This window comes from Alosa pseudoharengus, unplaced genomic scaffold, assembly GCF_046254945.1.
Source record: "Alosa pseudoharengus isolate Yale_2024_CS ecotype anadromous, Long Island Sound unplaced genomic scaffold, YU_APseudo_1.1 YU_APseudo_1.1_scf_13, whole genome shotgun sequence".
In the NCBI taxonomy this organism is placed as follows: Eukaryota; Metazoa; Chordata; class Actinopteri; order Clupeiformes; family Clupeidae; genus Alosa; species Alosa pseudoharengus.
In genome coordinates, this window is record NW_027468598.1 from 4,329,758 (window position 1) to 4,353,728 (window position 23,971).

The following is a 23,971-nucleotide window of genomic DNA, read 5'->3' on the forward strand; positions in this document are numbered from 1 at the left end:
TGTGTGTGTCAGTGTGTGCGTGTGCAGCCCTGGCTGTGTTTATGTTAGTATGTGCATGTATGTTGCATGTCCTTTTGCTGTTGGCAACAGGGATTCTCCAAGTCTCCTACTTGATGATAGAATGTCCTCCTCAGATCTCACTCTGCGTCTTCTCTTCTTCTCTCTCTCTCTCTCTCTCTCGCTCTCTCTGCTTCTCGTCTCCATTCCCATGCGATAGATCACCCTCACAACCCCCTCAGCAGGTCGCCATGGAAACGCCCAGGCCGTGCACTGAATATCTATGAGCTCCCGCTACATGGGACTACCCTCTCTCTTCTTCTTCCTCTCACCCCATTTCTCACCCTCTGGCTCTCTTACTCTCTCACTCTTTCTTTTTGCCCGGGCCCCTCTGTCACACTGCTATTTCCTCACCTTGGCACCACCATTTGAGGTAGCCACAACTCTAAAGTGTGCCCCAAGTTCTTCTCTATTTCCATTTCAACTCTTCAATTTTCCATTCTGTGTTTCCTCTCTTCTCCATGTATTTCTCCTCTGTCTAGGCTGGCCCATTCACTGCTTAACCCCCTACTCCCACCGCCTGCTTGATATTCTGTGCAGAGCCTGGTCAGAGGTACAGCCATCCCACAATCTGAACACTGTGTTGAGCTAGACCGAGTGTGGAGAATACACCATCAGCCAGACCATCTGTACAATAAACACCCTGTGGCTCTCAAAAGACAGCTTTAAAAGGGTTCCATAGTTGGAGAAAGGAGAGTGAAGGCTGGAGTGAGAGAATGTCTAGAGAAGGAGGAGAGCAGGAAAGGGCGTGTGTTATATGGGAGAGGGAAGGGCTCTTGGTGTTGGTGGTGTTTAATGTGTGTTGGGAAAGATCATTACAAGAAAAAGAATCCTGAGAGCATTTAATCAAAGTGTAAATCAATGCCTTGGAGTGTTCTCACAAATATCAGTCTCCACACACCTGCTTGGTGTAGAGTGAGCAGTTTAATTCTGCACTGTTAAACTTGATCCCCCTCCACTCTACACACCCTCATAGACCCATTAACAACCTAATAATAATCTAACAAATATGATACTAATCTTAATACGTAAGCAGACCTTTGCATGAAATGCATTTGAGTCATTTTATTTCCCTGTTACTTGACTAGAGCAACAGAGAGCTCAGCTCACCTGTCTCTGTGTTTGTATTGGAACCCATGGAAAGCATGTGTATTGGCCAACAGTCCCACAAGGCTAGAGCAGGAAGAGCAGGGCAGGGAGGGGGAGATGGACGGGGAAGCACAGAAGACAACAGGTGTCCTCGCTCTGGGGATGGGGACAGGCCTGTTCTCCTCTCCTCTCCTCCCCTCTCCTCTCCTCTCCTCTCCTCTCCTCTCTCCTCTCCTCTCCTCTCCTCTCCTCTCTCCTCCCACGGAAATGCTAATCTCATAAACTGGCAGTGATTCACTCAGTAAACTGGCACAGGCATGCCCTCACATGGACACACACCATGCATGTGTACACACACACACACACACACACACACACACACACACACACATGGAATATTGACACAAAGATGAGAAAACACCTTGACATGACATATCACTCACAAGACCCATAAAGTTCCTCAGTACAGGTAGCCATGCTGTGGCTGGTTTGAGATGAATGCGTTGTGATGATGATTATGCATCAGCCTTCAGGAGCATAACACTATCTCCTATTCCTGCATGCTCTCAAATGTCCCTTTACTTTCACTGTGCAGTATGGCAGCCCAGCTCAAACATATTACTCTGTGTGAAGTGTTTCCTGTCTACGACGGCAACATTACTGTTTGGATGAAAACGGGATGCTACAGTCCATTGATATTTTTCTGTTTCTTTATGCTTCCCCTTTCCCAGGTGATCTCTGCGAGCCCTCCCTACCTGGCCCGGTCTCTGCCCTCCTCTCATTCCACCTCAGGCCTCCTGCAGGACTGCAGTCATGGCTCTCTCCTCCCCTCCTCTTCTGCTCCTCCTCGTGGTGCTCCTCTCCGCCCTGCCTCCCCTCTGCTCCCCGGAGTCCCAGCCCGGGACTGAGGCCTTCTACCCCAGCTTCCTGCCCTCCGTCTACCCCACGTCCTACTCCAGCCTGTCCAATGGGACCCCTGACAAGTGCCTAACGGTGGTCCAGTGCAGGAAGGGCATCCTGCTCCCTGTGTGGGAGCCCGTCAACCCCGGCCTGGGGGACAAGATTGCACGCGCTGTTGTCTACTTTGTGTCCCTCATGTACATTTTCCTGGGCGTGTCCATTATCGCTGACCGCTTCATGGCTTCCATTGAGGTCATTACTTCACAGGTATGTCTTACGTATGTCTCTCTCTTAGGTCATGACTCAGGGATGTCAGATTATGGAAGATCAGAGTAACTTCACATTCATAGAGTATGAGGAATTAGATGAGCATGTGTTTGAATTGTTTTGATTTGGCAGTTGATTGGAGTTATATAACAGAAGGGATCATGAGTGAAACATGAGTACAGTGAAAAGCAGGCAGACATTTTAAAATAAGAAAATAAAAGTCTTAATGAATTGATTCAAAGAGAGTGTGGCTGGATTCCTCATGTCTAATATGTGTGGGGCTGCTGCCCCCACCCTTTAAAGAAGCACATTTTAAAAAAAAATACTTTTTACTCTTCAAGAATTTCAGAAATTGACAGCTTTAAATGCTAAATGATTTATCTCTCCCGCTACTATGCTGCTGACATTTTTTTCTGTAAATCAAATGAATAGTACAATATTTTGCTAAAATTGGCTGCCTGAATATTAACGGAACTTTAATGGGTTTTCATTGTCATTCTTATTTAGTGCTAAATGTAATGAGCTATATGTGCACTCAAGTAGAAAACATATGGACCAAATAGACCAATGTAATTATCTCATGTGTACACCACTGTGTGCTGCCTATACTGCACAGCTTCCTGTACATCTTTATTTCATGCATTCTATCCAATGTGGCCTTGGTTATATGATGAGCAGGACAGTAAGAGGAGCTGTGTCCCTGAGCTAGAACAGGAAGAGAGCAAATGCCAATATGAATGAGCTCATTCAGTCCCTCCATCCATCAGTGGCTCCCTTCAGAAGACACTGTGTTTTTATATAGTTACTGTATGTTGGCATGAATGACTGAGAGAGTCCATAAAGCCACACAAATAAATATCCCAGTGCGTCCCTGCAGGGCAGGAGCTGAGCTTGTGGAGATCAATGGAGTGGGCTGCTGCCTCACTGTGCCTGCTGGGAAGTGGGCTGTGCTTAAGGCCCAAATTGAATCCCTGCTGTGTCCACTTCAGTCTAGATACAGGTGCTAGAGAAACACATTTGATTTCCTTTCCTTGTTTAGAAGGCAGACCTGGCAGCTAAATAGCACTATTCAGCAACGGTTCCCTGCTATTTATAAAGGAAAGGTTCTCCGCCCACAGATGCTAGATTTAGTATAACCCAGTGTGGTGTTATGTGACCTGACACAATGACTGACAAATGAGTGACCTTCTTTGTTACCGGTGAGCAGGAGAAGGAGGTGACCATCACCATGCCGAATGGGGAGACATCAGTGGCTACGGTGCGCATCTGGAACGAGACGGTCTCCAACCTCACGCTCATGGCTCTGGGCTCCTCTGCCCCTGAAATCCTGCTGTCCGTCATCGAGGTGAGAGGTCAAGCAGTCTGCTTCATTTTTCATATCCTCTTCCTGCTGCTCTCCACCCTCTCTCTTCTCTCTGTCTCTCTCTCTCTCTTCTCTCTCTCTCGCCTCCATCTCTATCTTGGTGATGTGCCCTCACACACTCTGACATGCTCTGTGGCTGGCACAGTGGCTCGTTAGTGTGAGATGACAGCTGTCAGACTCATCATTGTCCAGCCACATTAGCAGCAGCTCGGCTAGCATGACACAGATGGTGTTGAGCAGGCCTCTAATGGTAGCCCCACAGCCTGCTTCTGACATAACACTGATTTGAGCGTGCAAAAGCTTATTATCATATTATAAATGGTCTGTTCATTTACAGGCTTAAGAGGGCCGCTACTTGCATCACCGTATGCTAAAATATGTTCATTAATTTTCCCTCATCAGTCCAACTCAATTTCCCACTTGTGAAATTCAACTTAAAGTTACATTTATTTTAAATACTATAATATTGTATCTCTGGTATTGTATGTGAAATGTTTAATCAAGCCTCGTATTGTTGCTGGAACTCCCTAGAAGTAGAACTAGAACTGCTTAAACTATATTGCTAGAACTGTTTGTGTTTCCTGCTGTCTTTGACTACATGGAGCATGTAGAGAGTGGGTGTTATGACACATTTGTTCTGCCCTCAAATCAGGAAGCAGACACTACAAGCACACCACATCTCCATCACACATCTCTGTAGGCTGTCTTTGTCAGGAGTTTGTTCCACCTTATGGATGGGAATCTTATTTTCCTCGGTCACATTGAAACCCATAGCTAAATCAGCATTTTGGCACATAAGAAACATAGCTAAGATCAGACATTTTGTGTCTATGCAGATTTAGATAGGTACCGCTAATTAAAAATGCCGCAGCCAGAATTTTAACAAAGAAAAGAGAGCACAGAGTCCTCAGGTCTTTGCACAGGCTCCTAGTTACATTTAGAATTGAATAAAAGTCTTACTAGTTGTCTTTAACTTTAATGTTTTGGGCCAAAACATTGCAGGCATGTTTGTTCAATATAAACCTGATAGGAGCATTTAGCCATTATGCTGTCCACTGTTTGATCCAGATCCCAATGGAGGGATCCCATCAGTAGATTGTTTTAAAAAGTGTCATTTATTATTATTTTCCACTGCCTAATTATTATTTTTAACTGCCTAATCTGTGGATTTACTGCTAATCTCATTTGCTTTGGTGGCAAGAGGAGAACTGAATTGCTAAAAGTGAATGGCAGATTACACATATGCTTAATTTGGGAACATAGACACTCAAACAAAGATCTTTGCATAATCCTTTATACTGTATCTGTCTGATGTTGAATCTGAATATGAGGGCTCAGGTGGGTGTGAAACATTAATGTTGGGCATGTGCTGTGTGGCGTGATCCTGGCAGGTGTGTGGGCATGGTTTTGTGTCTGGGGAGCTGGGCCCTGGCACCATTGTTGGCAGTGCGGCCTTCAACATGTTTGTGATCATCGCCATCTGCGTGTGGGTCATCCCAGAAGGGGAATCGCGGAAGATCAAGCACCTGCGTGTGTTCTTCGTCACCGCTTTCTGGAGCATCTTTGCCTACATCTGGCTGTACCTCATCCTGTCCGTCATCACGCCAGGAGTGGTGGAGGTGGGTCTGTGAAGTACACACTATTTTATTGGTGGTCTGTGAAGTACACACTCTTTTATTGGTGGTCTGTGAAGTACACACTATTTTATTGGTGTTCATTGTGTGCATGTCTTTTTCATGAGCTCATGTGTTTTGGTTTTTGGAAAGTAATGTTATGTCTGCATGTGGATGTGGATGGGAAAAGATTATACACTATATGCGTGTAATGATGATACATTCTGTGTACTGGGCTGTGGCAGTGCACCCAGTGGAGCTCTTGTGGAAGTGATTTATGGTGCTTTAGCTTTAGTTGCCTTCAACAGACTGTAGTTGCCGTCTGCCGTGGAGTTGGCCGCCTTATGGTGTGTAGCTGGATGCTGTCTCTGGACATCATTGGAACTGTGATTTCCCAAAAGATTGAATATATGTCCAGGGTAGAAATTGAGTGTGAATGAATAAGTATCTGTATTTGTGCCATTGGTGTGTGTGTGTGTGTGTGTGTGTGTGCGTGTGTGTGTGTGTGTGTGTGTGTGTGTGTGTGTGTGTGTGTGTGTGTGTGCGCGTGTGTGTGTGTGTGTGTGTGTGTGTGTGTGTGTGTGTGTGTGTGTGTGTGTGTGTGTGTGACTGCAGGTTTGGGAGGCCGTGGTCACTCTCCTATACTTCCCTGTGTGTGTGATCCTTGCCTGGATCGCCGACCGCCGTCTCCTCTTTTACAAGTACATGTCCAAGCGTTACCGGGCCGACAAGCGGCATGGCATTGTGGTGGAGACGGAGGGAGAGATGACCCCAAAGGGCATGGAGGGCATGATCATGGACGGCAAGTTCCCCCATCATGGGGGGGCAGTGGGGTCGGCAGAGGGCACCAACAACACCACAGCCACCGGCACCACCCTGCCCAACTCCAACAGCACCACCGTCACCATGGAGAACACCAAGGAGCTAGACGAGAGTCGCAAAGAGGTGAGCAGGGGAAGGACACACACACACACACACACACACACACACACACACACACACACACACACACACACACACACAGTAGGTTAATGTAGCATACAGAAAAATGGTCCTTAAATATATTGTAATACTGTAAAACCACCTAGTGTGATTTTGATACAGTTATATTGCTGTTGGCTCAGTCTGCATTCAGTAAAAATAGAACTGAATCCAGTACAAACCTAATTCTATTCCACTCTCTTTACAAAAACCACAGACTCAGTTTGTAAACCAATTTGGACAATGTCCCTAGTGCACTATTTACAGTACGATAAAAGGTCAACCGGTAAATAGAGTAAAATTTAGAGAGTTTTATTTTGAAGCATCTGTTTAAAGTTTTGGTGTGATGAGAAGAGTGTGTTTAAGTGCATTTTGCAAAGGAAAAATTGATGTATATTTGCAGTGAACTCTTCTTATCCCCCATGTTCCCATACATAATGTATACTGATTTGCTCTCACTATCAGCCATCAGTCCTTTCTGTCTAACTTTTTCTCACACAGATGCTTTTTGTTAGTAGTTTTTCTAGTACACTAGTTAGTACTCCCCCGTTCTGTCCTGTAACAACCTTAACCCTCCCCTGCCCCAGGTCATCCGCATCCTGAAGGACCTGAAGCAGAAGTACCCAGACAAGGAGCTGGACCAGCTGGTGGAGCTGGCCAACTACTATGCTCTGTTGCACCAACAGAAGAGTCGTGCATTTTACCGTGTTCAGGCCACACGCATGATGATTGGCGCTGGCAACGTGCTGAAGAAGCATGCCGCCGACCACGCCAAGCGAACGGCCATTGCGGAGGAGGGCGAGGACACGGGTGAGGAGGATGACCTGGCCATCTGCAGCCGCCTGGCTTTCGAGAGCGCCCACTACCAGTGCATGGAGAACTGTGGCGTGCTGAAGCTGGCCGTGGTGTGCCAGGGTGGCGCCGGGGAGAGCACCTTCTACGTGGACTACCGCACTGAGGACGGCTCGGCCAACGCTGGCTCTGACTACGAATACGGCGAGGGCACAGTGGTGTTCAAGCCTGGAGACACCCGGAAGGAGATCCAGGTGAGAGAGGGAGGGAAGCAGGTCAAATTTTCAGAACGATGAGATGGAAAAGATGGAAGGAGAGAGACAGAGAGAGGAAGAGAGAGAAAGAGAATGAGAGAAAAAAGAGGACAGTGATGGGAAGAGGGAAGAGAGAGAATAAGAGTACAAAGCAGTTAGCTTCGTGAATAGAGTCTGGGGACTTTGTGTTCATTGGTCCAGCCTAACCAATCACATTGATCAGGCATTATCATTACTTCCTACTTGGCCTAAACAGTACAAACTGACATTAAGCAGCACAGTGGGCGTGGTCAGACTACAAAGCAGTTGGCAAGGAAATTAATTGTTTGGTTTGGAGAGCAGGGCCATGATGGTTTATTTGATTCTCTGGGCTGTTGCCAAACTGAGTTGGCAAGGCGACGTGTGTCACTATGTTTGTCTCTTGAAGCAGCAAATGCGATGTGGTCCTAATGGAAAAAGGGATGAAGAGAGAAAAGAAGAGGAAAAGGGATGAAATGGCATAGAAGGCTATATTTGCTTCAAATAGTTGTCCCCTGTGAACAGCCTCAGTAAAAAAAACTGCAAAAACATGGCCACTTACAGTAAATGTCACAAAAATGTGTCATGCTCAGATGCCTCAGTCATGTCAAGCTTCTGATGAACAATCAACAAGTGTGCAGTTGTGCGTGTTTATTTGTGCATGTAATGCAAGTAGATAATCCACTCTGCCACCCTATCTGAGTGGCTTTTCATAAACATAAACATTGTAGTCATTTCAGCAAAGGCTATTTCACAAAAGCAACATTAAAAATCCCAGATAAGAGAAAAAGTGAAGCTTGACTATAGCATGGGCAGGGCATAGCTTTATCAGTCGGCTTATCTTTATCGGTGTGACTAGGTCAAAGCAGCAGGTGTAATTCGGATACATGCACTTTCACGGCTTTCTTCAAGACCTCGGGTCCGAATTGGCTGGTGATATAGGTAGAGGGAGGCTAGGTCAAGGAGGGGACTCTGAAATGGGCGAGGCCTCTCCGGTGAAGTGAAATGGAATAAACCAATCACATGCAACCAGTGTTACATTCTGATCTATCTATCTATCTTTTATTAATTAACTTTGGTTTGACTTCGCTCTGGCCACAGTGCGCATGCACGGTCGGCAAAATACGCTGTAGAACTGGCACCCCTCATATTTGAAATGGGAAAGACGCACACCATAGTCTTATTCACCTAAATAACCAACCAGAATGTAATTGCCATTTACATAAACCACTGCAACAACAGAGGCTTGAGAGAAATGTGTTGCTTGTGGACAAAAAACAAAAAGGTCTACATTTTGTAGAGCATTATGCTTAAGTCTGATTCATTTTCATTTAAAAGTATCTGTTTTGAACCCTCTAGGAACAGATATAAAGAGTCTATACCTTACTACTATAGAGTGTAGTTGGTTCAGTTATGTTATACGTAATGTTTTCAGCCAAATTTATATTTTTATTGTTCAATTTTCTTTTGGCTATACAGTAGAAAGTTTTGTCTGTCAGTTTATAGCCAGATTGGAACTGCCCGTAAATTTTCCTGTTTAATTATTAAAGCTACTACGAACTCACTTCAGTATAAGACATTGTTATAAGGTCAATAAAGGGTACTTAACCTCGGATTCTTTCAGGATAAGGCCTTTAGCTGAATAGTGGTTCTATGTGTTGGCCAATTGAAATAAAGTAGGGCTTAATGGGCATCCTTGTCTGACACCTTGCTGAGGAAAACCATTCTTTCCTGACCTTTCCCATTTTGACCTCTCTTCTCACTTCTCCTCTGCCCTCATCTCATCTACTCTTTTGTCGTCTGCTGTTCCATCCTCTCCTTCTCTTCCTCTACACTTCCCCTAATGGTCTCTCTATTCCTGTCCTCCCCACTCCCTCCAACCTCCCTTCTCCTCCTCTCCTCTTTCTTTCCCTTTCTTGCTCTCAGGTTGGCATCATTGACGACGACATCTTTGAGGAGGACGAGCACTTCTTTGTCCGCCTGCTGAACCTGCGGGTGGGGGATGCAGAGGGCATGTTTGAGAGTGACGAGGTCGGCGCGGCACCAAAGGGACGACTGGTTGAGCCTCTGGTTGCCACAGTGACCATCCTGGATGATGACCATGCCGGCATTTTCACCTTCGGCGAGCGGCTGCTGCGCGTGAGTGAGAGCGTGGGCACCATGGAGGTGACGGTGGTGCGGAACTCGGGCGCCCGTGGCACGGTCATCCTTCCCTACCACACAGAAGCAGGCAGTGCCAAGGGGGACGGTGTGGACTACGAGGACGTGAGAGGAGAACTAGAGTTTGTCAACGATCAAACCACGTAAGAAAAACAATCAGCTGCATGAGTGAAAAGCGGAGAAAGGTCTATATACAGTATATCAGTGAGTGGAGACATGACAGCCAGGCTTAGAGAGAGAGGAGAGTGCCGAGAGAGAGAAAACTCAACTCAGAGATTTGGCAAGAGCATCCACACTGTGTGAAGTGCTGTGTTGGTAAAGGAGAGAGAAAGGTGGGGCTGAGTGGAAATCTGACGGTGTAAGAGAGTGACAGACATTTTGTTGGAGGTGAGACTAATGGTGATAGAGAGAGGAAAAGTTTGAGTGAATGTGTGAAGACTTGAAGGAGTGTGAAGTTCATTTTTAGATGCATGGAGGGAAAGACTCGACTAAGTGTGAGTGTTAGAGAGTGTGAGAGAGATTTTGATTGAGGTAAGGAGCGAGAGAATTCAAAGACCGGTGAGTGGGAGACACAGAGTGAGTCAGTCTGAGAGAAAAACAAAAAGTGTGTAAAAAGAAAATAGGAAGGGGAAGTCAGTGCGTCACGGTAATCACTCAGTCTTCCATCTTTCCTGGAAAGACTGGAAAGTATCTATCTATCTGTCTAGAAGGAGCGGAGATGAGCAGGACTCGTTTTTCCCTCTACAACTTAATTCATTATTCATGGAGGCCAAACTGTTAGAACCAGTTTGTTAATAGCAACACAGAACAGAATATTAAAATAGCCTGGTGTAGCTCTGCTGTTTGGCTTTGTGGAGCCTGGTATGATCAAATGTGCTTTGTATGACAGGAAAGATATATGGAGAGAGAGAGGGAGAGAGAGAGGGAGAGAGAGAGAGAGAGAGAGAGAGTGACCACTGAGGTTAAGCAGACGGTGAAGTTCAGGTTTCTAATTGCTCCATAATTGTTGTGGTGTAAACGCTGAGTCTCACAATTGCACATTGTAAATGAAGCTCCCTATTGCCCATTTGCATTATATTTCACTGGGGTTACCCTCACCATTCCACCGAGAGTGTCTGGTTCTGATAATTAAAGGAGTAGAGCACCATTAGTCAGTGCAGCCTCGCACTGACATATTGTCAGCTCTGACATGTTCACAAAGATCTAGTTTGTGGTGGCACCAGACCTTTGGGTCACCTGCTTCTGCTCCACCACTCCAGATGTTGTTGTGGTGACTGATAATATGTCCACAGGGTGATACTGCCATACTTAATGTATGTGTGTGCACATATCCACAGATCATATACTGTATAGTTTGTACATGTGTGTGTGTGTATGCCCATGTGTGTGTTGGTTGATGACAGACTCTGGGGAGGCGGTACTCAGGACCTGTTTTGAATAATTCAGGTTGTGTGTGATGAAATATTGATTTGGGTGCTGGCTCTGTGACGTGATTTAAGTGCTGAGCTGAGGCTGATCATTCTTATAGGGCCAAAGCCAGGCCTGCTGAGAGGGATATGGCTCAGCTGTCTGGGTGACTGACTACTCCAACTAGTCTAGTCCTCTACCGCTGGGGTGTGTGTGTGTGTGTGTGTGTGTGAGAAACTTACTTTTTCTCAGTCCCAGGGGCAGGACATTAAACATTTATTATGAGTGTGCTTGTCTGTCTGTGTTTCTTTGTGAGTGTGGGGAACCCACGTGTGTGTGTGGGTGGGGGGTTGGGTGGGACCAGGAAGAGGGCTTCCTCTATTTTTTGTAATGCAGTGAATCTTATGTAAATCCTCTTGTCATGCTAATGGTTTTATTGTGCATAAACTTGGGTAACCAACAGTTTTATTTATTTTGTGTGTGTGTGTCTGTGTGTGTGTGTGTGTGTGTGCAGTCAGACAATTCAAGTGCGCATCACTGATGATGAGGAATACGAAAAGCATGAGAATTTCTTTATTGTGCTGGATGAACCACGCTGGCTGAAGAGGGGCATCTCAGGTTAGTGTCTCCCTGTGCTTCTGTGCTTCTGTGTACATTTAGACTGATGGAATGGAGGGTTATATTGCTGTGATCAAGGTTTTTCTAGCGTTTCCCCCCAATTTGTCATCAGAAGGTTATCAATAACGGTCAGTTGATACAGTACCTGTTAGTCTGCCATGGGGCAGCAGTGTCAGTGAGCCATTATAAAGACAGCCCAACCCCAGGTATTGCTTTAGGGAAACTTTATCCCCCAGGTCTCCAGTCTTTCTGTTAACCCTCATCTCCTCACTAATGAGCAGGAGTAACGTTACTAAAGCCATGATAACCCCCACCACTCTTCACACACCACTGAATAACCTGCTCAAGAGAGGGCAGGAAACTAACCTCTCACCTTTCTTCTTTCATTTCCTCAACAGCTTTGCTACTCAACCAAGGTACTGTAACCGTCACACTCACAAGCCATCCCATACAGCAGCCTGTCCCATTCCCCATGCCCTCCCCAGTATCTCTCTCACACCCCTCTGCCATGTTAGAGCTCCAGTTTAGCACAGACTTCACACACATCCATTATCATTAAAGAGCTCATAAGCACCCAGACATTCTTTATTATCAGGTTATTGTGTCATGTTTTTTTAGCAAGTTTCCTACATGTCAAACTGTTTTCCACCTCCTCAGTAGCCATGAGATGGTGTATCTGTAAACACAGCAAAGGGAAAAGCCTCTCGGAACCTCCTCGCCACATTCAGCAGCTCGGTTGAGTGTGTGTCATGGTTGCCCCAAGATGACAGAGGCAACTCTCTCGCTCCACTGTGAAATATGTCACCAGTTGGGAGCAACAGTATGATTCAGCAGCTCTCGCACAGCAGCCCTCTCAGGGGATGAGGAGCTATGCTTCATTAAGGGTCAGGAAACAAAGGGTCAGAAGCAGGCTTCACTCAGAACGAACGTATAACTCAATTACAGACAAAAAAAAATGGACTTTACTTTGAATTGATTGTTTTACTATTGCGTGTGTCTTGGTGTAGTGCCCTCTTACACACAAACCTGAAACATTATGCAACAACATTTAATACAAAGTGCAGCCTTTTCTTCTTTTTGTTAAAGATCAGCCAAAATCCTATATCTGCTGTAGCAGAGGCCATTCCTTAAACCACCTGAGGGTATGTAGAACATTACTGTTACACGAGCAAAGTGTCATGGAAACAGTGAGGCAGCAATGGCCCTGTCTTCATGTGATAATTAGAGTCAGCTCTGTAAGCTGGGAGGCAAGCGGTGGAGGCAGAGAAATGAGGAATGATCTTAGCTTTGCCATTTTGCTGAACAGCCTGTAGCAGCCAACTGTGAGTTGCTGCCATTGTTCTGTTTGGATGTGAGTGTGTGTGTGTGTGTGTGTGTGTGTGTGTGTGTGTGTGTGTGTGTGTGTGTGTGTGTGTGTGTGTGTGTGTGAGTGTGTGTGTGTGTTTCATGTTTCTATTTGATCCCATTACCCTTTTCTTCTTTCTGTTACTCCCCCTTTCCCTCCTTGTCTTACTTGCTCCTGCTTGCTGTGCTGATTGTATCAACATCATTTGATCTCTCTCTGCTCTACCCTCTATAATCTATACCCTATCTGCTCCAACAATCTGCTCTCTCCTTCATTCCCTTCTGTCTTTCCTCTGCCATTCCCCTTTTCATTCCATCTATCTCCTCTCTCTCTCTCTCTCTGTCTCTCTCTTTCTCCATCACTCTCTTCCTCCTCTGTCTGTCTCCATCCCTCCCTCCTTCCCTCTCCCAGAGGATCCAGAGGGGCAGATGAGTGCGGAGGAAGAGGAAGCCAGGCGCATAGCTGAGATGGGGAAGCCCATCTTGGGGGAACACAGTCGGTTGGAGGTGGTCATAGAAGAGTCCTATGAGTTCAAGGTAGACTCCCCTGTCTTCTCTTATTGTGTCACACAAACACAGACACAGACAGACTGACAGAAAGACAGACTGACAGGCAGGCAGGCAGACACACACACACACACACACACACACACACACACACACACACAGATATAGATATAGATAGATATCTATCATCTGAAGATGTAGGCTAGGTCATATAAAAAATGCATGTTCATATGAGAATAATTATTTTTGAGCTAGAGTTCCACAAGATGAAAATGGAAAATGGAACTCTGTTAAGGAATAATGAGCCCGGCATTTGGTCTGCACCAAATGCCGCTTGGCATCACACTGCAGTTTGATTAGTTTCATGTCATTGCTGGATCATTGCAGATTTAACATTTGCCTGCCTAGGGACTGTTATGCTGACTCATGAAAAAGTCATAGATGGGTTAGCTCAAAAAATAACCACTGGTTATTAAAACATTTTTTATGACTGCTTGTGTTTTTGCGTAAACATCCAGACTATGTTTTCAGAGATCTATGAATTATAGATGGGGCAAATGTAACGGATGCCAGCTAGCTGTGCGTGTGGAACGTTAGTAAACCTCACCCCCCCGACGACTATCTAGCAGCCTGGGCTTTTAGCTCTATTGTTAGCACGCTTGATTCCCGGTCCGAGGTGCTGCTGTTTCGCGGGTTTGAGTCCGTAGGCGGGTCAATATATGAAAAAAAAAACACCTAACCTAAACCTAAAAAATGTATACAAAAGGTTTTTCAACTGATTATGATACCTTTAGATGTACTTAATAACATATTAAAAATCTAGTAAAATCTGACCCCAGTAAAGGGGTCATTTACAAGATGGCGTCCAAGATGGCCACAAGAAGCTAATTTGGGATATCTGAAGCATTAATCAGCCTAGGAAAGTGTTTTTCGTGTTTAATCAGATTTAGAGGTCACTGATTCATATATGTCACACCAAAGTATCAGTTCATAATTTTCAAAGACTTATAATATTCAAGATGGCGTCCAAGATGGCCACCAGAAGCTAATTTTGGCTATATCTGACGCATTATTCAGCCTAGGAAAGTGTTTTTCGTGTTTAATCAGATTTAGAGGTCACTGATTCATATACGTCAGACTAAAGTATCAGTTCATCATTTTCAAAGACTTGTCATTTTCAAGATGGCATCCAAGATGGCCACCAGAAGCTAATTTTGGCTATGAAGCATTATTCAGCCTAGGAAAGTGTTTTTCATGTTTAATCAGATTTAGCGGTCACTGAGTCATATATGTCACACTAAAGTATCAGATCATCATTTTCAAAGACTTGTCATTTTCAAGATGGCGTCCAAGATGGCCACCAGAGGCTAATATTGGCTATATCTGAAGCATTATTCAGCCTAGGAAAGTGTTTTTCATGTTTTATCAGATTAAGAGGTCACTGATGACTCTTCATCTCCACCTTTTTAGTGTTCTTATAGTAGGACCTGAGGATGCAAGATGTTTTCTCTCTCAGTGTCACCATGCCTTCAAAACCTTTCCCTTCTGTGAAACATATGTCATTCCCGTACCGCTCCCTCAGTTTAGCTTTCAGATACTGATTACCGAATGGAATCAACCTCAATCAAATACTCTTTCATGTTAGATCCAAGTACAGAGACAGTCAACTGTTCTTAATTGTGTGCATTTCTGCAAGACACTCCGCTGTTCGTGTAGAAGATATGGATTACCTTGCACTGCTGCCTGTGGAATGTGTCAAAATGAACAATGTGACAATCCACACAAGTTCCTTTCAGAGGAGTCAGAGGATGATGAATAATGATATAATAATTATTTCTGATCTACTTATGCATATAGTTTAAGATTCAGTTTAATTAGCTCCCCCCTAATGATAGATGGCAACAATTATTGATCTACACAAATATACAATGCATGCCTATACAGTACATGGGTCATGGTTCATTAAAGTCATAAAACAGCCACTTACTCGCAAACTCTACTCTACATATTGTAAAAGCATATACCCTGTACATGAAATATAACATTAATCAACAAAATAACATTGCCATCTTCCTCCACGCCAAGCATAATACATACTCTATTCTGTATAGGCAAATATAGTGTAAAGCCGATACATTTTGGCATATACAGTCCAGGGAAAACAAATGAAACACCCTAAAATATATATTTTCTGAAAGCATATAATCTGTAGATAAGATATAGCACCATTTAAAACATGTCCCATCTTCCTCCATGTCATGCACAATGCATTGGCCTCTATTCTTTATAGGCAAATCTAGTGTAAAGGGGATACATTTTAGCCTATATTGTCCAGGCAAAACAGATTAAACACCCAAAACCATATATTATTTTCTAAAAGCATATAACCTTTAGATGAGATATAACACCAGTTAAGACATGTCTTATCTTCCTTCACGCATGCACAATACAATGCCCTCTATAATATATAGGCGAATCTAGTGTAAAGGGGATATATGTTGGCATGTTAAGTCCAGGGAAAACAAATTAAACACCTTAAAATATATATTTTCTGAAAGCATATAATCTGTAGATAAGATATAGCACCATTTAAAACATGTCCCATCTTCCTCCATGAATGCACAATACATTGCCCTCTATTCTGTATAGGCGGATCTAGTGTAAAGCGGATACATGTTGGCCTCTTTTGTCCAGGGAAAACAGATTAAACATCCTAAACTATATATTTTCTGAAAGCATTTAACCTGCAGATGAGATATAACACCAGTTAAGACATGTCCCATCTTCCTCCATGCCATGAACAATACATTGCCCTCTATTCTGTATTGGTGAATCTAGTGTAAAGCAGATACATTTTGGCATGTACAGTCCAGGGAAAACAAATCAAACACCCTAAACTACATATTTTCTGAAAGCATATAACCTGCAGATGAGATATAACACCAGTTAAGACATGTCCCATCTTCCTCCATGCCATGAACAATGCATTGCCCTCTATTCTGTATAGGCGAATCTAGTGTAAAGGGGATACATTTTAGCCTATATTGTCCAGGCAAAACAGATGAAACACCCCAAACCATATATTTTCTAAAAGCATATAACCTCTAGATGAGATATAACACCAGTTAAGACATGTCTTATCTTCCTCCATGCCATGGATAAGCATTTGCATTTGCTCTGTATTAAAACGCATTGATTTTAATTTATGGCTGAAAAAGGTAGAGCATTGAAACATTTTCAATTTTAACGTTTAAAATCCTATTCTTGTTTAATTTGACCATCATTTGATATCAATTTCACCCCTGTAGACTGAATAGTAATTGAGATATAGCCATTCTAACCTGTTGACAGCCATTTTGGCGGCCATTTTGAAAATTACCCCTTTCCCAAGGTCAGATTTTACTAGATTTTTAGTATGTTATTTAGCATGTCCAACAGTACCAGAATCCATAAAAAAACCTTTTGTATCAATTTTTTTGACGTTGAATCCTATATTCACCCGCCTACCGGGCGTGTGCAGGGTTGAACCGCGCAGGTTCAACACAACGCAGGTTACATTGGTGCCGTGACCCAGATCAGGAGTGAGGTTTAGGAGGGGTGCCAGCTAGCATAGCTGTGCACATGGAATGTTAGTAAACCTCACTCCCCGACGCCTCAAGAGCAGTGCTTGCTTGAATGCTAGCAGCCTGGGCTTTTACCTTTTATGATAGCAGCCTGGGCTTTTACCTCGATCCGAGGTGTTGCTGTTTCGCGGGTTTCGAGACCGGGTGTGTGCAGGGTTGAACCGTGCATGTTCAACACAACGCAGGTTACACAAACACAGTTTAATCATTTATGAATATTGAAATATATTTAAAGAGGAGTGTAAGGTTATTTCAATAGAAGCAAATAAAGCAATCCCAGAGGTTTCTAAAAAAAACACACAAAATGTTTCTGAAAAATATGATCACTATTATTTTCCATTTCTCTATTATGAAGTTCATTCATTCAGTAGGTATTGTCAGAGTTGTGCACCACTGGTTAGACGTGTGTTTGTGTGTTTTGTTATTACTAGAGCACTGTGGACAAACTCATTAAGAAGACCAACCTGGCCCTTGTGATTGGCACACACTCTTGGAGGGAGCAATTTATTGAGGCAGTGACCGTCAGCGCAGGTTTGTAGCTTTTTCATCATCTTTAATGTCTCTACCTCCTTTTGAATATAGGGGTTGTAGTGGAGGCCAAATGCAAGTAAACAGTTTATTCTTGTTTTAACACTCTGTAAAGCACCATGAGACATGTGTAATGTTTTGGCGCTCTATAAGTGAAATTAAATTGAAATTGAAATTTATCCGCCTCTGAAATATCAGAAGAGTTTATCACCAATTGCAACTTTTAACATTCAAAAATCACAGTGTATTATCCACATTCACAATATGTACACTCTTCAACACTAGGAACCATTTAATACCACTGGTATTGTTATAAACATTGCACAATAATCTCCACCATCATCAAACATGTGCTGAATGCCTTTTATAAAAATCTATTCCGCATGGCACAGTCCACCTTACTGTGATCACATCATAGTTAACCCACCCCTTAATGTAGACATGGGTATTTGTGTATGTTTGTGTGACAAATTGTGTGTGTGTGTGTGTGTGTCACTGTGATTCTCTATTCCGTTGTGGTGACAGATCATTCACTAGGCCCACACTGGCGTTGACACTTTCTCCCCCCCCAACCTAATGAGGAGGGCCCTGAAGCTCTTCATTACTTTGTTACTGTCCACCCCCATCCCCACTGTATTCAGCACACATAATGATGTAATGTGATATGTGTTTTTTCGGGCCCACCTGTTTCATACAATCTAATACCTCCTTGGCAAAGTCCACAGAAACACAGGTGGAGTCACATCCATAACACCTGTAGAGGAAGTGTGTTTTACCAACGATATGACAAAAGCTCACCACACACATGCAAGTTGTCATTTCAAGAAATGACCACAGCAGTGGCCATGTGGAAAATATAAGAGCACAACACAGGCAGGTACACATTCACAGTGTTACACTGCCCTCTGCTGGGCCTTACAGGGTAGTGCATGAAAGTGTGGGGTAGTGCAGGGTGTGCAGTGTGCAATGCCTGGGATCTGTTGAATAATGGGACCTGTTGAGCTGGTCCTCTGACACTCAAACCTGGTTGTTTTGATGATACAGCCTTACCTTATATTCATATACTATATGTAGGCTATGTGAATGTGTGTTTGTGGTGTTCATCTGGTATGTATGTAGATAGAGATAGATAGATAGATAGATAGATAGATACTTTATTGATCCCCAAGGGGAAATTCAAGGGTCTCAGTAGCATACAGACATCACACACAACATGCACTTACAGCAGAAATGGTAAACATAAGTATAAGTATAAACTTATAACTAAACTCCACTGTACAATAAAGACAGTAGAAGATAAGAAAGATAAGAAAACTAACAAAACTAAATACTAAATACACTATATAAATTAAATTAAGAAAGTCCAATGTGCTTGAGGGTGATCAAGCATAAGACACTTGTAGTGACAGGGCCGGGACTGGTAAGGTGCTAAAGGGAGTGAGTGTCATGGTGAAGGTGCAAACAGTAGTCCAACCATAGTCCTTAGTTATGTGTGCATGGCAAGGTGCTCAAGAGAGTGAGTGTCATGGTGAAGGTGCTAAAAGTATAGTCCAACATTAGTCCAACAGTGCAACAGTGCAAGAGTAAGGTCTAGAGACCAGCATAAATAATATGGACAAATAGGAGAGTAAAGTATAATGTAGACATGTAGATTGACATGTAGATTGATCATGTGTGCTAATATAGCATGAAAAACAGTGTAGCAGTAAAACAGTAGTGAAAACATTAGGCTGTGTACATTAGTAAAACAGTAGTAAAACAGTAGTAAAGTAGTACAACACTCAAACATGGAGAGGGTGGAGAGGCAGACAGACTAAGCAGAGAAGTCTATCTCTCCTCTTCCCTTTAGTGAGGCATTGAACATGTGTCCTGTGCCATGTGAATGTGTCCCCTCAGGTGATGGAGATGAGGAGGATGATGAAGGTCGTGAAGAGCGCCTGCCCTCCTGTTCCGACTATGTCATGCACTTCTTGACTGTGTTCTGGAAGGTTCTCTTTGCCTGTGTGCCGCCAACTGAGTACTGGAATGGTTGGGCCTGCTTTGTTGTCTCCATCAGTGTTATTGGCTTCCTTACTGCCATCATCGGGGACTTGGCCTCTCACTTCGGCTGCACTGTGGGCCTGCGGGACACCGTCACTGCCGTGGTGTTTGTGGCCTTGGGCACCTCATTACCAGGTAAAGGACACCGTTTGGTTTTCAAATTCTCTACACCAGTCATATTCCTTTTCACTTTCCACTGATTGAAAGTAAGAGTAAGCATCGTGACATAAACACAATGCTCTGTGGTAATGGCAGAGCACAGGTTTCCAAGCACCAGCTAAACCCCATTAGCCTTTTTATTGTTAGCACTTTTTTACGGTTTCTTCAAGTAAGTGTAGGAAGGTACCACCTTTTTTTTTAATCCGATCTCATTTTGAAGGCATATGGTCATGTGATGCACAGATAAAGACACCAGTAATTTTCAGCTTGCTACCCAGGCTATTCACCCAGGTGTTTTGTGAACCTGATGTAGCAATCAGCCTTTATTCCAGTAAAGAGCAGTAACAAAGCACTTGGAACATACTCCATATTTTTTAATTTAGTCGTATGTGTTCAATGACAAATTAAATTCTGATTCAGCAGTATAGGTCTGAACAACAATAATTTCAAACTCTAGCCATATACTATATTATCATATATTATATAAGTACCAGGTACTTCCTAGATGTAAATTAATTAGCCTACTCTTCTAATGCAAATGGTTGACAACCTTTGGTTCTGTATGATAATGAAGTCGTTCTCACCCCTGGTCTGGCTACTCAGTATGCTACCCTCCACTCCCATAGTCTAACTGGTGGGTGTGGCTCACACCTCAGTTGGCCTCTTTACCCCAGGTGTGTGTGTGATGTGGATGTGATGTGCCACATGCCATGAGGAGGAGCTTTTCTTTGTTCCCATGGTAATATCACCATATCGGGGCAGACTGCACTGACCACATTTTCTGTGGTCCCAGCTGCTGCTTATCATGACTCTCATGCTGTCTGTCAGGATGGAGTGCAATTTCTTACACTGCAAACATTGAAGAACAGTTAAAACCCATGAAATCTGGAAACATTTCACTAAATACATAATCATTATATAATATATAATTCGGATATTCAGCACAGTTGTAGTGATATTATCACTAAAGTACAACTCTGCTGCTGTTGGTGTTTTTAAGGCTAGTTCAGTTCAGTTGTTTAGGAGAAAAACTCCTTTCTGCTTATTTAAGTTCTAAACAAATGTATCAAAAATGATTAAGCATCCATTTCATATAGTGAAAGATTCTGGAAACTAGTTGGGTAATATATTGAAGAAATACTTATGAAGCAATACAAACCATGTGAATATTTTTGTGGAAACTGGTAGTGGTACCATAAATGATACTGCTGGTGAAGAACGTATACAGATCAGTATTGAATTCCTGTCTTATGAGAATACTTATAGATCATAAACAAGTTTATGTGTTCAGTGTTTTTTCTTTGTCTTCCCTGTATTCTCTTTCATTTGATTCGGTCTTGTTCTCTTCTCTTGTTTCTTCCAGACACATTTGCCAGTAAGGTGGCAGCCACACAGGATCAGTATGCTGATGCATCTGTGGGCAATGTGACGGGCAGCAATGCTGTGAACGTGTTCCTGGGTATCGGCGTGGCATGGTCAGTGGCAGCTGTCTACTGGAACGTGAAGGGGCAGCAATTCAAGGTGGATCCAGGCTCCCTGGCCTTCTCCGTCACGCTCTTTACCATCTTCGCTTTCATTGCCATGGGCGTGCTGCTGTTCCGCCGCCGGCCCTCCATCGGGGGCGAGCTCGGGGGGGCGCGGGTCCCTCGCATGCTCACCTGCCTCCTCTTCCTGTCTCTCTGGCTCCTCTACATCCTCTTCTCCAGCCTGGAGGCCTACTGCCACATCCAGGGCTTCTAACATGGGAGGAGGGGCAGGAAGGGCCACAGCATGCGGTTCAAACCCAAACAGGCATCCACATCTCCACACTTCTATAGCACTCCATAACCACGCACACACACACACACACACGCGAGCGCACACGCGCACACACACACACACACACACACACACACACACACACACACACACACACACACACACACACACACACACACACACACACACACACACACACACACACACACACACACACACAGGCTTATCACTGGGCCCAGTATCCTGTTCCTTGTTAAGACATGACACCATTGATTGAAGGACACCATTACAGACGTGCAGATCTACAACAACATACATGCAAACGTGCAAAGGCCTTCAGGAAGCTTTTCAAACAGGAAACTACACCTTCAACAAGCTTCGCTGGCTATGCCAGGAAGATTTCCGACTTTAAATCAATCCGTCCCATTAGTTTATGACACCCAAGCCTGCACCAGTCAACAAAGGTCACAGAAGGAGAGAATGGAAGTAAGACAGAACGGAATGCAGAAAGACGAGAGAAAGAAAAACAGCTGTTGACAGAATACAGAATGTAGTGCCAGTAAGGAGGGTACGGACAGTGGGGGAATCATGCAGGTAGGGAAAGAAAGGTCAGAATGGATAGAGGAACTACTCTGAGCACGGCAACCTGCTCATCCTGCCTTGAATTTCAACTGTCTTGCTCATGACCTGTGGGTACAAAACTATAGGTCTCTGTGCAGTACATGTGGAAGATGATGTTCTCCAGTGGGATTTATAAGAGGAAGCAAACGAAGAAGCTCCCTTCAAGTAAATGTGTGTAGGATGGTGCAAGTGGGGCATCCTTCAACTTTATGGAAACGGTTCATCACCCAGTTACAGCAGGGAGGAAGGAGCCAAGGTGTCATATTTATTAACAACTGGATGGCCTAAGGGAGAAAAAGAGAAAAGACTATAATCACAGAGAAAGATATTCAAGACAGAAGGATGAAATCATGGTGTGGCTAGAGCTTGGCCTAAGCAGTTTGTCCATGTAAATACATATCTCCAGATCATTTATCTTCACTGATGGATGAACTGATAAGCCAGTCATAGTTTGTTCAGGAAATAAGAGAAATGGAGTTTGGACCATATTGTCCCTTGGCATTGCTGGGTCAGCTCCACGAGAATGAAACTATTCACATACATTTTCTATAAGTTCCTCTGTTCTAACCATGTTTCAGTTTCAGTATTAACTTATTTATTTATGTATTTTTTATTTTAATATAACTACAAAAATATTTATTTGTTAAGTTGGTAACTAGTCATTAGGCTGTGTTGAGATTCAGCTGAGATTTTGGGTTGCCTCCCCCCGCGGACGCGAAGGCTGCTTTGGTTCTCACACTGAGTGGCCCCTGCTGCCAATCACCCAGCACATCCCACACTTCCTGGTAACAGCAGAAATGGCAAAGCCCCATGAGGCATAGTTTCCCATTCCACACCACGGACCTCTGCGATCACCAGGGTGGAGATTTGACTATCTTGCTGGCACATTGGGGATTGTAAATAAAGCTTTTATATTTTACCGACTTGGTTTCCCATCTGAGTGACTGCAACCCCACCCCCTAACCCCCCTGGACTTCTGCTCCATCAAACCCTTTCATCCTTTCACTCAACTCATCACTGTTTCTGTTGTGTTGATGTTGTTTTTTATCTTATCTTTAGCCACTTTAAACACTGTGTGATGCATACAGCCACATCATACCATTATCTTAATTTTTCTTTTCAGAACTAAAGCTAGCTTTTTTATTTTTCAGTATGGACAATAAAGACTATTTCATGTACTTCTCTGTTCGAAGAAACACTTCTTCTTCAAATTGTCTCCAGGCAGAGAAGAGAGAGCCCAATAGGTCCTGCTGTAGAGGTGAAATTTAGTGGCATTGTCCTCTTCACAGGCCAATGAGTAATGTTGGATCTACATTTGTGCTGAGTTTTACATGTTGTTTGCCTGTCAAGTGATAATTGTTTATGTTTGTAGAAACCTGTGGATTTGTGACATGTGTCTGTGGAACAGCCCCTACATGGCATGGGCTGATGCTTAATTGTGACGTGGGTGGAAATGCATGATATACAGTGGCAGCAATGTAATGGCATGGTTTACCTATAAAAGCATGCATTGGTGGTGATACAAGAAGAGACAGTGTTCATATTTATTAAAAGGAAGTAGTTTGAGGATCAAAGTGTCTCCAATTAACTAACTCTCCTGAATTCTTCAGCCAATATGGTACTGATTCATATGGTATATACCTACTGTACTTATGTTGGTATTGATATGTTATACACCTACAACAATTCAATTTGTTGTAGATCAAACAATTGGCTTACCATTCCATCCCAAATCTAGTTTGACTGGTCTGCCATAAACAATTTGTCTAGACTATACTGTCTAGACTGAAAGCTGAAAATTATGCAGGTTTCACACCTTTTCCCCTGACGTGCTCTGGGTGGAATACAAGCTCCTGGGTGTGTAAGGTTATG

General features: G+C 43.6%; 1 protein-coding gene across 12 annotated transcripts; it reads left to right on the forward strand.

Annotated features, from left to right (window-relative positions):
- Positions 1–2,226: 2,226 nt before the first annotated feature.
- On the forward strand, positions 2,227–21,460 carry slc8a2b (solute carrier family 8 member 2b). Of its 12 annotated transcripts, none has more exons than XM_076281435.1 (13): positions 2,227–2,313; positions 3,521–3,658; positions 5,068–5,295; positions 5,905–6,234; positions 6,858–7,316; positions 9,261–9,637; positions 11,416–11,523; positions 11,687–11,688; positions 12,377–12,403; positions 13,276–13,400; positions 17,425–17,524; positions 19,418–19,696; positions 21,084–21,460. In XM_076281435.1, exons 1-13 carry the CDS (start codon positions 2,242–2,244, stop codon positions 21,458–21,460), a joined length of 2,622 nt encoding a protein of 873 aa, XP_076137550.1. In that variant the 5' UTR covers positions 2,227–2,241. The 12 variants fall into 12 exon arrangements, with proteins under 12 accessions (XP_076137550.1, XP_076137553.1, XP_076137556.1 ...); XM_076281438.1 differs by lacking the exons at positions 11,687–11,688; positions 12,377–12,403 and adding an exon at positions 11,918–11,935 and having other exon boundaries at positions 5,905–6,122; positions 6,183–6,234; positions 11,416–11,519; XM_076281441.1 differs by lacking the exons at positions 11,687–11,688; positions 12,377–12,403 and adding an exon at positions 11,918–11,935 and having other exon boundaries at positions 5,905–6,122; positions 6,183–6,234; positions 11,416–11,519; positions 13,285–13,400.
- The last annotated feature ends 2,511 nt before the right edge of the window (positions 21,461–23,971 follow it).